The 12,042-nt window shown below is 36.8% G+C and overlaps 1 protein-coding gene across 1 annotated transcript in view; it reads right to left on the reverse strand.

The window, feature by feature from the left end:
• The window catches only part of LOC126428425 (neurexin-4), a 180,265-nt gene that overhangs the window by 94,094 nt on the left and 74,129 nt on the right, over positions 1-12,042 (reverse strand). The window contains 3 exon segments of the mRNA XM_050090352.1: positions 1,555-1,646; positions 5,385-5,601; positions 11,515-11,676. Coding sequence (XP_049946309.1) covers positions 1,555-1,646; positions 5,385-5,601; positions 11,515-11,676 — 471 coding nt within the window.

Consider the following 12,042-nt stretch of genomic DNA (forward strand, 5'->3'; position numbering starts at 1 on the left):
AGTAAATTTGCATTTTATTCGTGGAGCCAAATTTTCACTTCTGTCACTGTGTACACAAAATAGTGCAATCAGTTTTTCTTCACCTTTTTATTCCCGTGGCATTTTTCCCCTGATAGGAATATGTTTTTGAAGGACTTAAATTATAAAAGGCATCAGTTTCATCAATGTTGAAATTATCTCTGGGTGCATTTGCCTGTTCATGTAATTACCTCGGGGTGCATTTGCCTGTTCATGTAATTTTCTTCCAATAATTTACACTTTCTACATACACAGCCACACTTTCTCCACTTACTCCCTGAACAACACATTATGATGATTTTTGAGATAATCCAACCAACTGTTGGGTGGACCGAAATTTTAAACGCCAATCTCAAGGCGATTTTATGAGGCTTCTCTTGCAGCATGTTTCTGCTTATAAGAATGTTGCTACTTCTAATTTTTTGAGCCCACTTTAAATAATATTTACCACAACACTGAAAGCACAGAGGGGGTGAGAAGTCCCTGTACAATCCTCATTATACAGTTGAGATAGAATGGAATCTGCCTCACATATGGTCAGGGACAGTGAGGACATCAAATCTACTTGGATCATAATTTTTTGAAGGAACTGTGAATGGCGCAAATTATTTACACATTACAAACACAACCAATACCTCGGCTCACGGAAAGGGGCTTCACAGAATGCATATGGTTGCAGCAACACAGAGCATCTCCTCATTCGATACCTGTGGATACGGGGACTTCTCGCCAACCCTGTAGACGTCCAAATGTTGTTTCTGTTGGATCCAGAGGAGCTTCAGAATTGAAGAACACTTCCTTATTTTTTGAGTATTTTGCATAACATAGATGGTACGAAACAGTGCTTCTTCACCATGTCGGAAAATTTTATCTTATGATTGTCTTCAACATTGAGGAAGATGAGCTTTTCCTGAATTGTAACCTTTCTACATTTTCATGCTATAACTCCACAAAAGTAAAACTGATGACTCTTTTACTTCAATAACCAAACAACTATACATCTCACATTTGTACACTCCGTGACTACAACATCAGATCAAGTGACCTAAGTCACATATTACGCAGGCAGATATTGATTTTGGAATTGTTCAACACGCTTTCCAGTATCGCTACAAGGGAACCTGAATAACTAATCCAAAAAACTACAAGCTATGTAAGTGTTGGGTGAAACAATTGATTACCATTTAATGCATCATCACACAAAGTAAGACCTATGAGAAAATGAAAAATCAAAGTCACTCAGACGTGTCAGGAATCGCACAAAAACTGGATTTTAATTGGCAGAACATTCTGTGCTTATTCCATAACAGCAGGCTTTTTTAAAAGTAACGCTTTCTCAAAGTGGGGAAGAATAACATTGTTCTTATGGGAATGTTGCCACTCTTCTTATGCCAGTTTCACCAGTAATGGAAATATTCTTTAAAAGCAGGATTTCCTTAAGGTTGGTTTCATTAAATTGGGATTTTATTATACATAGTACAACACAGTAATGTTCAACAAGCATAACAGCTTTCAAAATTTCAAAACTCTACTCACATCTGACGTCCAGTCCTTTGGTGGCTTGTAATTTCCATCCACACTAATCAAACGCATGCAGCCAACAAAACCTGGAGTCCCAGTCACTCCACCTAAATGCAAACATACAAAAAGACGTCAGTTTTTATTCAGCCCAAGCTAACAAAATGTTTTCAAGAATGGTAATTCAAGTACCTCATCACATGCAAATAACATGATACACAAATGTACACCACACAGTTATATGTTCAAGCAGAATCAAAACAAAATATTTGTGCTAACTTAATACAATTTAAGTTTAGTAATGAACATGACCCTTTCAATACAAAATTTCCTCAACTGTCCATTTTGCAACTTACTTGCATTTTTATGCCAGGTAGAAAAAAAATTTTCTTGTGTCAAATTAAAAGTGAAATTACTGAAAAGTTCTGAAGATAAAATGATACAGTAAAAGATAATCACCTACGTGTAAGGAAACTAGTCAGAAGTTACAAGAGCCAATGAATCTGAGGGAAAAGCATTAGTTGAGAGAGAGAGAGAGAGAGAGAGAGAGAGAGAGAGAGAGAGAGAGAGACAGAGAGAAATATTATCCAGTCCATATACCGCATATGACAAAACTCTACTCATATCTGATGTCCAGTCCCTACACTAACCCAGAAATAAGGGAAACCAAAGTGAAATCTGGAAAGGGACTAAGTTCGAGGGAAATAAATCAATCACATGAGAATTGTCAGTGAGACTGCACTTCTGTCATAGATGGCAAAGGAAGAAATTTCAGAACAAGGCACAAAGAATACACCTAGGACGGTGAGAGCAATCAATCTACATTTTACCTGCACCTAAAAAGGTTGGCGGGGGAGGGGGGGGGGGGGGGGGGAAGTAGTAAGAATTTAGCATAAGGTACTCAAAAGGACATAACAGTAAGTATCCCAGAAGAACTAAATGCGTATGAAGTTCTTAATGAGCAAATGAAACTAAAACATACAAAAGTGTCAAAATAATTCTACTGATATCCTAAAAGAGAAATGATAAATTTAGGAAATTCATAACACATCATATCACATAAATAACAACATAACGTTCAACAAATATCTTTGTACCAGAAACTAAAAAAAATATAGTTACACAACCTTTGTAATGTACCTATTATCATTGATTTTGTGCATATAAAATTTAGAGCATCACTGGAGAATGCTGTCTAACCAATGTACATGCTATTATACACGTCATCACATACAGAAATTACCTAAAGCAAAAAAATTGACAGATAAGCAAAAAACATTCCAGGATCAAGTATTGTAATACATGTTGTAACATCTGAGATGCAAAGCAAACCACTACTAATACAACCGTAAGCCATATACTTTTATATTATCCTATACTGAAACCAACTTAACAACTATTTACAAAAACACAGGCCATTACTCTTGTTGCATAATACTAGGTGTGATCAAATACTAATGAGAATTTTTGTTTTTCTTACAGAATCTTTATTTATTCATCAACATCTACCTCGTCCCCTTCAAAGTACTCTCTCTCAGATATAATACACACGTGGCTGCACTTTTTACAATGTCCCAAACACTTCTGAAACTCATTTTTTGTTAAGGTGTTCAGCTCCTTCAGCAGTTCTCTTTTTATCTCATCACTGGTGGCAAAATGTTGTCCAGCCATGGTTGCCTTCAGCCTCGGGCATAGAAATAACTTGCAGGGGCACATCCATCGAATACAGCAGCTAGGACAACAAAACAATTTTGGTTTTTTTGGAAAAAAATCACAACTAATCATTGGGGTGTGACAGAGAGCATTATTGTGACGGAATTTCCACGAGTGGTGTTGTCACAATACTAGTCGCCTTCTTTGAATTGCTTCATGCCAACAGTGCATAACTCCCAGGTAGTTTTCCTTACGACTATATGACCATAACGGAGGAACTCATGATGGAGAACCCACTGTAATCGAAACAAACAGCATGGAGAACACTCATGTGCGCTCGAACTTGTAAATTTTTTTTCCATCTTGGTTCTTCAGACAGTTTCCACTGGGACAACTGGGACTTTGTTTCAACATCATACAAGCATACCCACATTTCATCACCTCTTATAACATTGTTTAGAAGTTCTTGATCAGTGTTGACTTCATACAGCAATTCCTTAGAGATGTCTATGCGATGTCGTTTTTGGCTGAAATTCAACCAAACTTTGCTGCTACTTGTTTCATGCCCGAAACACCTGAAGAAACTGCTTGACATGAGGCAAAGGATATGGCAACATCATTAGCAACCTCTTTAATGGTGGTTTGGCGGTTTTCCAGAAACATTTTCTTTACTTCTTCCAAAATGTCGTCAGTAATTGATGTGCTAGTGCATCCAGGGTGGTTGTCATTTTCAATATCCCCCTCACCCTCTCTGAAACATTTATACTGCTCGTAGATTCTTGTCATACCCATAGCTGATTCACCAAAAGCCACAGTCAACATTTCGTAAGTGGTGCCGCACTTTATTCCATTTTTCAAGCAAAACTTAATGCAAATTCTTTGATCCATCTTTTCCAAAGGCAAAAATTTGCCAAGCACTGAAGAACACAACGTTTTTGATTGTCAACAATAAATTAAATATTCAAAACAGCGGAAAGTGCAAACATACATTAGGAATATGTGTACCAATAAGATTTAAAAAATTGAAAATCAAGATGTATAAAGGCTGTGAAATTAAAAGTTCCCATTTCTTTTTGATCACACTTCCTATATTGTGGTGTACATTGCAGGACAAACAACTACTAACACAGATGTAAGCAATATACTTTTTGTGTATAATATTACAAAACATTGTATCATTATTGAAGTATCACTTGAAAATGGAAAAAAATTGCGAGTGTGTCAACTGCAGCAAAACTTGGAAGTATATATATAGAATGGACGGTGTCTTTAAGGAATTAAATTAGGAAAAGAGCCTATAAAAATAGTAGATAACTTTCACTACAAGAGTTGCCTGGAAGATAAGTACTGTTTTATAAAAAAAAAATCTTGTGAATGCTTTTTTTTTCAAACCAAGATTTACTTTTAGAAGAAAGACCACTTTCTAAACTATTTTCCTATATAGTTGCCACCATTATTCAGACATTTGTCATAGTGGGAAACCAAATTTTCTATGCCCTTTTTATAGAAATATGCCACAAATGAAGACAGCCACTTCTGAACATCGATTTTTGCATTGTCATTTGTCAAAGCGACTTACTTCAAAATCATGAACAAGTGATAGTCAGAAGGTGTGGAATCGAGGCTGTATGATGGGTGATTGAACTGCTTCCAACTGATTTTCTGAATAAGGTTTTGAGTGATATCAGCACGACGGGGCACATGTGTACAATGTTACAATGCAATGCCTTGACTGAGCAATTCCATGCTGTACTGCCCAATCTCACGTCTTCTGACTACGACATATTCTTGAAATAGTTAGACAAGGTCTTTATCTCAAAACATGATTTCTACAGTCAAGGAACAGAAAACCTACCCCAGTGTTGGTGGATTGTTGTAAATAGTGAAGGAGAATATATAATTGATGACTGAAGTCTCTGTTATATGTACCTGTTGTATTTATTAAACTTGCGTAAAAATGTTACAACTTAAGCACCCACCCAATAGTTTCATTCGATTGATTCATTAACTCTTCATTAGTTATTTCATCCGCCCACTTAATCTTCATCATTTTCCTGTAGGTAGCAATACATTTCAAAAACTTCTGCTCTCTTCCTGCATGTACAGATTACAGTCTACATTTCACTTCTTTCAAAAAAGTACTTGTACACCTTTACTTCCTAAAGTTAACAGTATGAACCTCTAGCAATACCAACCTGCGACATAATATGATGATCCTGTGGTCATGGCTATTAATCTCACTGTCTTCATAGGTCTGCCATCAATTGACAGCACGAGTAGGTTAGGTGCAACAGTCAGGATGACGAAGTGCCACTGTCCATCATCAAAGCGCTCATCATAATTGTCCAGAAGTGCTGCCGGATTCCCACTTGTCACTATTCTCACCTTCACTTTTCCTTCATGCAGAAATAACTGTGAAAGGATGAACATGGTACTCATTAGAGAACTTAAATGTCAAGTGAATTTGTCACTAAGTAGTTTCATCCCCGATTTCTCCAAGCTTCTTTTATGAATTTGATGACTGCCCAATCTTTTAACAATTATCTAATTTTCAATTCTTCATTTTATCGATGTCTGTTAAATGTTATGGTGATCAAAACTGCTGTGCCGATTTTGGATCTTCAAACCATTTGAAGATTCATTTAAATAAGATAGGCCCACTGTATTTGGAATATTAAGGAGCTGTTATGAAGGTTAGATCAGCTAGAAAATCTTTGGCCTCAATGAGTAATTTCTGAGTGCAATGACCATTCCTACATAATGAATGACAAACTCCTGGAACAAATGGAAATAGCCAAGAGTATCCTCTAACTCCAAAACAGCACCTGCTTGCAACTCTGTTTCTATGCTTCTGGATCTTTTCAAATGGTAATAGAAGACCTGAATCAACTATATGTTGATGCATCAATGTGGTATCAGAAACAACCGAATTGCTGAGACCCCTATATGTGAAATTCCTGGAAGGTGATGAAGTTTGTTCAGTTATTCTGGACTTCTAAATGATTAGTATCTTCCCTGGAGTAATATGAGCTACTGACAGTACTCCTATACCTACTTAGTCACCTGGTGATCATAATACGAAAATGTTTTGCAATAGAAAATCATAATTCTCCATATCTGGGCAGACAGTTTGTTATATTACCCTATAGTTAGAACCATAGCAGCTGACTGGCCAGTGTTGGTTTTTGACAGTTTCATTTGTGACAACTCAGAAATTAGAATGTTATTTGAAACGAGACGGATTTAAGATGGAAATTTACTAGGTGACAGTGTATATAGATTTACACCATTCCTTATAAATCCATTCTTAAACATTAGAAATCAAAGAGAAGAAAATCACAACAGAGTTCACATTAATACATGTTTTTTTCAGTTTTTTATTTGTGACACTTTAAAATTTATTCATGGTATTTTTGCACTGAGTACCACTGGGGTCAATCTTTCTCTGTCTAAAGTTTAATCTTCTAGCGCTGGAGACATTGTCAGGGTTTATTTACTAACTCAAACAAGCATTGGAAAACAAAATGTTAGACCAAGAAATATGCTTCAAACCACCATCCAACGCCTGTAAAACAAATATCACCAAAACCAAAATATAGATTAGCTCAGGAAGATTGAGAAGCACAGTCTGGTCACACAGGCAGTGAGGACATCATAAAAGATAAGGCTCAAGAAGCCTGGAGATCTGTGTTTTGTTGCAATATACTCTTTTTGAAGACTACAAAATGAAATTGCTCCATTATATAGCATTTTTCAGCTATAATTTGATTTTCCTCATTAAAGTTTGAAAATTTCAGCCTTAAAGAATAAAGAGCATGAATGGACACAGGCAGACAGTGTTTGTTGGTAATGAGGATCACCCTGTGGCTAAACATGCCTTGGTGCACAGCCAGCACATCTTGGCACAGTGTTACACCGTCCGGGTTATCTGGATACTTCCCACCAACACCAACCTATCCGAACTCCGGAGATGGGAACTTGCCCTTCAGTATATCCTCTCTTCTCGTCATCTGCCAGGCCTCAATCTCCGCTAATTTCAAGTTGCCGCCACTCATACCTCACCTGTCTTTCAACAACTTCTTTGCCTCTACACTTCTGCCTCGACTGACATCTCTGCCCAAACTCTTTGTCTTTAAATATGTCTGCTTGTGTCTGTATGTGTGGATGGATATGTGCGTGTGTGCGAGTGTATACCTGTCCTTTTTTCCCCCTAAGGTAAGTCTTTCCGCTCCCGGGATTGGAATGACTCCTTACCCTCTCCCTTAAAACCCACTTCCTTTCGTCTTCCCCTCTCCTTCCCTCTTTCCTGATGAGGCAACAGTTTGTTGCGAAAGCTTGAATTTTGTGTGTATGTTTGTGTTTGTTTGTGTGTCTATCGACCTGCCAGCGCTTTTGTTCGGTAAGTCACCTCATCTTTGTTTTTTATATATAAAGAACATAGTTTCTCGTATAACTCCAAGAGGCATACCAAGACTGCTTCCGGAAGTGGAAACACGTGTTGGGAGTGGTGTATCAATTGTGGAGGGAAGTATTTTGAAGAAGATAAGATAGCTCAAGAATGAAGTGATATATCGTTCTGCTCTCAATTTTCAGTAAAATTTCGATATCTAATCTACATTTCATTAACTACAATGTATGAGGTAAAATCAGTTTGTGCAATGCATTTTCACCTCTGAAAAACCTTTAAAATTTAGTGCAATGTTTTATTTAATTTGATACAGTACAGTAACTATGATGAATAATGAAAGCAAATTCAGTCCTTTATCGAGTGAAGATAACGAACTGTAAGATGTGCGAAAATCAAATTTTTTCCACCTAATATTTTTCAAGAAAATCAAATGATAAGTACTTCATATCAGATGAAGCGCCACCTCTCATCACAGGCACCAGAATTTGGCAAGCAGTACAACCATAACAAAAGCCACCCTCAGCGCAGAATGCAGGGAGCAAGTCTGTTGCAGTCAAAGGGTTAATAACTGTGCCAACCCTACGCCAATGAGAAACAAAAGCACAAGAGAAAGACGACGATGATTCACCAAATTTTTCTGATACACTTTGTATTTTCCAGTTTCCTCATCTGCCAAAGTGTTTCACCACTAATGGTCATCACACACTTTCTCGGTACGATGTATGGCCTTTAAAATCATCTAGTGTCACAAGGGTAAAAGATAATGTCACAAAAATGACAGTCAACTGATCGTGTGTTCTTGTGGTTAATGTTATTAGCTAGTAAACCTGATGACTAGGTTTTAATTCCTGAAGACCACCACAAATTTCTCTCTGGTGGAAACGTCTTGAAGGAGGTCACTCAGTATTTGAGGCCAACTGAAAAGCTGCTCGAATATAAAAGTAACAAAACAGATGCTCAATTACCTGAAGTAGCATAATACTGAGAAGCTTGCGTAAGGCTATGTGAAATATGATAACTATTTATTGCCAGAAAAAGCAGTAACTGTAATTTTTTCGGGTTCGAGTGCAAGATGTTTGACAAAAACTATAGAACTTATTATTTAGAAAATTACAGACAATTCCTACAGGATTTAAGTCCAGATGACATAGTGTGAATAGGAACCAAACCATTTTCTTGCAAAACTTTATCAGCGGAATAAAGAAGAGAAATTTAGTGCACCTTAGCCCTCTGACTGCTGTGGATGAGATAACTTCGTCATGCTCCGCTGCTCCCCAGTGCTGAGGTTATGTTTAAACGCAACCTCTGAGTTTCCCTTAAGCATTATTGATGTGTTTACCCATCCCATTGCCACTCTCCCTGCTGCAGACAAGTTTCGTCTGCATCTCAGTGAATAAAAAAGTTACAAGTACTTATCGTATGACATATATTTATCGCATGACATATGTACCTCTTTGTGTATTATCAGTCATTTGTTTTCATATCCTGAATCATTTATGAAAAATGACGACTTTTACGGGCACACAATTCCCGAAGCGCAGGCACTGTGCACTCCGCATGCAACTGCCCACCAGGTATAAAAACCAATAACTTGAGAACAAGATATCATTGTACTCCAAATTTAAATAAAATTTTGATACCTTATCTACATTTCACATACAGCAATGTGTGAGCTAAAATGAAGGCTACACAAAGTTTTAAAATCAGATAATAAGTACGTGGATGGAACAACACCACCTAGAACAAGTAGCAGCATTTGGTGAGCAGTACAACAGCAACAGAGACACACTTAGCACGGAATGTAGACAGCATGCCTGTAGCCGTAAAAGGGTTTATTAATAGCAAAAGTTTGTCTTTATACATTTTTACTTTTTTCTGTCCATTTCTACAACAGTATCTGAAAATTTCCGGTTATAGTCATACAGGAGAAGTAAACACGAAATGAAACTCTGCATCCACAATGACACATTACTTGGCACTGCTGTACGATGAAACTTTTCACACTTAATTCTGGCGCCTTTTAAAATCAAATACCACACACAAAAAATTTCTGCAGAGTTTCTTTGCTAGCCTAAAAGTACAGTTCTGCATGACAAAAGCCGTGAATTATTTGCAAAAATTATATTGCCTAATAACATAATAGAAATTGGTGTCTAATGAGACTTTCATCCATACCATCAGTGTGTGAATTTTACTTATTCTGCTTTGGGGCAGGTCCTCGAATCTGCTCCACTCAGCATTGCACCCCTCCTTCCGTAACTGAGCAACACTTACTTACTTTTGTTTGTCAACAATTGCTTGCATATTCTGTTTCCTTCTCTGTCGGCTATATAACGCCTTCCATGTTTACTACCAGTAAAATTAATGAAATTTAAAGTAAGTTCTCACGACTTTCTGCAACGTCATTTCCTGCAATTACTTTTCCTGTTTGCAATGTGTGCTACTTTGAAGTGGATTGTGATTGTACCTGTAGCAGCCATCATGAAAATAGGCACATCAAAGTCATCTCACTATCTTACAGCACTGCCAGTTAGTGGTAATTTCAAATTATAGTAAAAATTCCAAAAAATTAGACATCTCTGTTATTAATTTCTAAAAGTAAATTCCTGCCAACTGCTATGAAAATAAATAAATAAATATGTGTAATGAAAATTACTGTCACTAATAAATTTGGGTTTTGTTGGACTTTGTAGAAACATCCAGTAATAAAGGTGTTAAGAAAACTATAAAATTAATTTTGGTAGCATCTGAGACATTATTTTATCATGTCACAACATATTTTACTTGTGAGAGGATTCCTGCACAGCAAGTGCGATTACTTGTATGCCACTGCCAGGATTTTAATTCCAACATCTCACTTTAATATGACCCTGAGTATTGCCTACTTCCTAAAAATTTTTTATTTGCAGCTCTTAACTGACCATTCAACACTGCACACCCATCACTCAAATCATCGATATACAATACAGGAAAAAGTAACTAGTACTTGCAGGCCACTTCTTATTGAAGTTGAACAAAATACATTTGCGGCTATAGTTTTCTGAAAGCCAAGTTTTATTGAAGTATACTACAATACTATTGTTCTCTGCAAGCAATACGTGCACTGTACACAAAACTTCATTCTTGTAGCTCCAATGTCTCTGCATTCCATTAAAAATGTCCATCCACCATTACACTTTCTGTATCAAAAACCAAGTGAGCATAGAAGACAAAGAAAGCAGGTCTCTGAGCAAGAATATTTTTTTTCATCCAGATCACTGTATTTTACTACTCGTCGGATACTATAATCGGACCATGATATCTGGCACTAATTTTTTGTAAACACCATCAAATTCTGTAGATTTACCTTTTCATTTATATCCCTTTCTTGAAGAATCAAGACATATGCTCACATCTAGAGATTTTGCCATCATTACTGCACTGTTAATATAGAACACAGTTGATTCTGAAATAACCACAAGGTTTTATTGTCATTTTATGAGCTTGTGCAAAATTTTATATTATTCCAGATCAGTAAAAAACCTCAGTATGTTAGATACAACAATTTTAGATTGTTTCTGAATATCTTTCTGAATTCTACACTTGTGACTACCAAACACACATCAATGCACCGTTCCACGGAAGACTGAAACCACACAATATTGGATGGAGACAATGAACATTTGGCTGGAACTGGCCTAATGCACTGCCTACAGTATGAAAACAAAACTGTGAGATATGCAAATCACAGCTCACAGCACCTGTGAACTGCAGATAGAGGGTGTGGCCTCGAGGAGACTAATTTCATGATGGCCGATCTAATCACACATGACCACATTATTCCCACTACAGCCTGATTACCAGATCACATTGCCTAGTAATATTTAAGCACAGGTACCAAAAATATTTATATGCAACAGATATTGTGCTGAACTTACCCTCACATGTCCACTTGTAAGGAAACTGTGATGCATTAGTAAACCATTGGGCTCATATGTACGAAAAGCAAAAGAAACATTTAATGATCGGACACCTTCATAACCTTTCAGTTTCACAAATGATCCTGCAGTGAGGAATGTAACTGGTGTAACAGGGGGATCCTGAAACAGAAATTAAGCATACACATGAGTGGATCAAAGCACCTCTCCGTAACGTATTTGTGACAAAATCTACAGTGGCAAGCTAGCATTATTTGAACACACGACACAGGCATTCATATTAAATCAGAGCTGCTTATTATTTTATTGACAACTGTTTTTGAAAACCACACCTGTTTTCATATCATTGAAGAAGAAACTGCAACCATTCACAATTTCTGAAATAATGGTTTATTTCACCATAACTAGTTTTAGGTCTACATCTACCAGATGACAACAAAGATCTGTTGTACAAATTTCACATTTTTCGTACATTATAGGACAAAAATGTGAAATTTGTACATGAAATTTTTGCTGCCTTCTAACGAC

Source organism: Schistocerca serialis, chromosome 12 (assembly GCF_023864345.2).
Source record: "Schistocerca serialis cubense isolate TAMUIC-IGC-003099 chromosome 12, iqSchSeri2.2, whole genome shotgun sequence".
Taxonomy (NCBI): Eukaryota; Metazoa; Arthropoda; class Insecta; order Orthoptera; family Acrididae; genus Schistocerca; species Schistocerca serialis.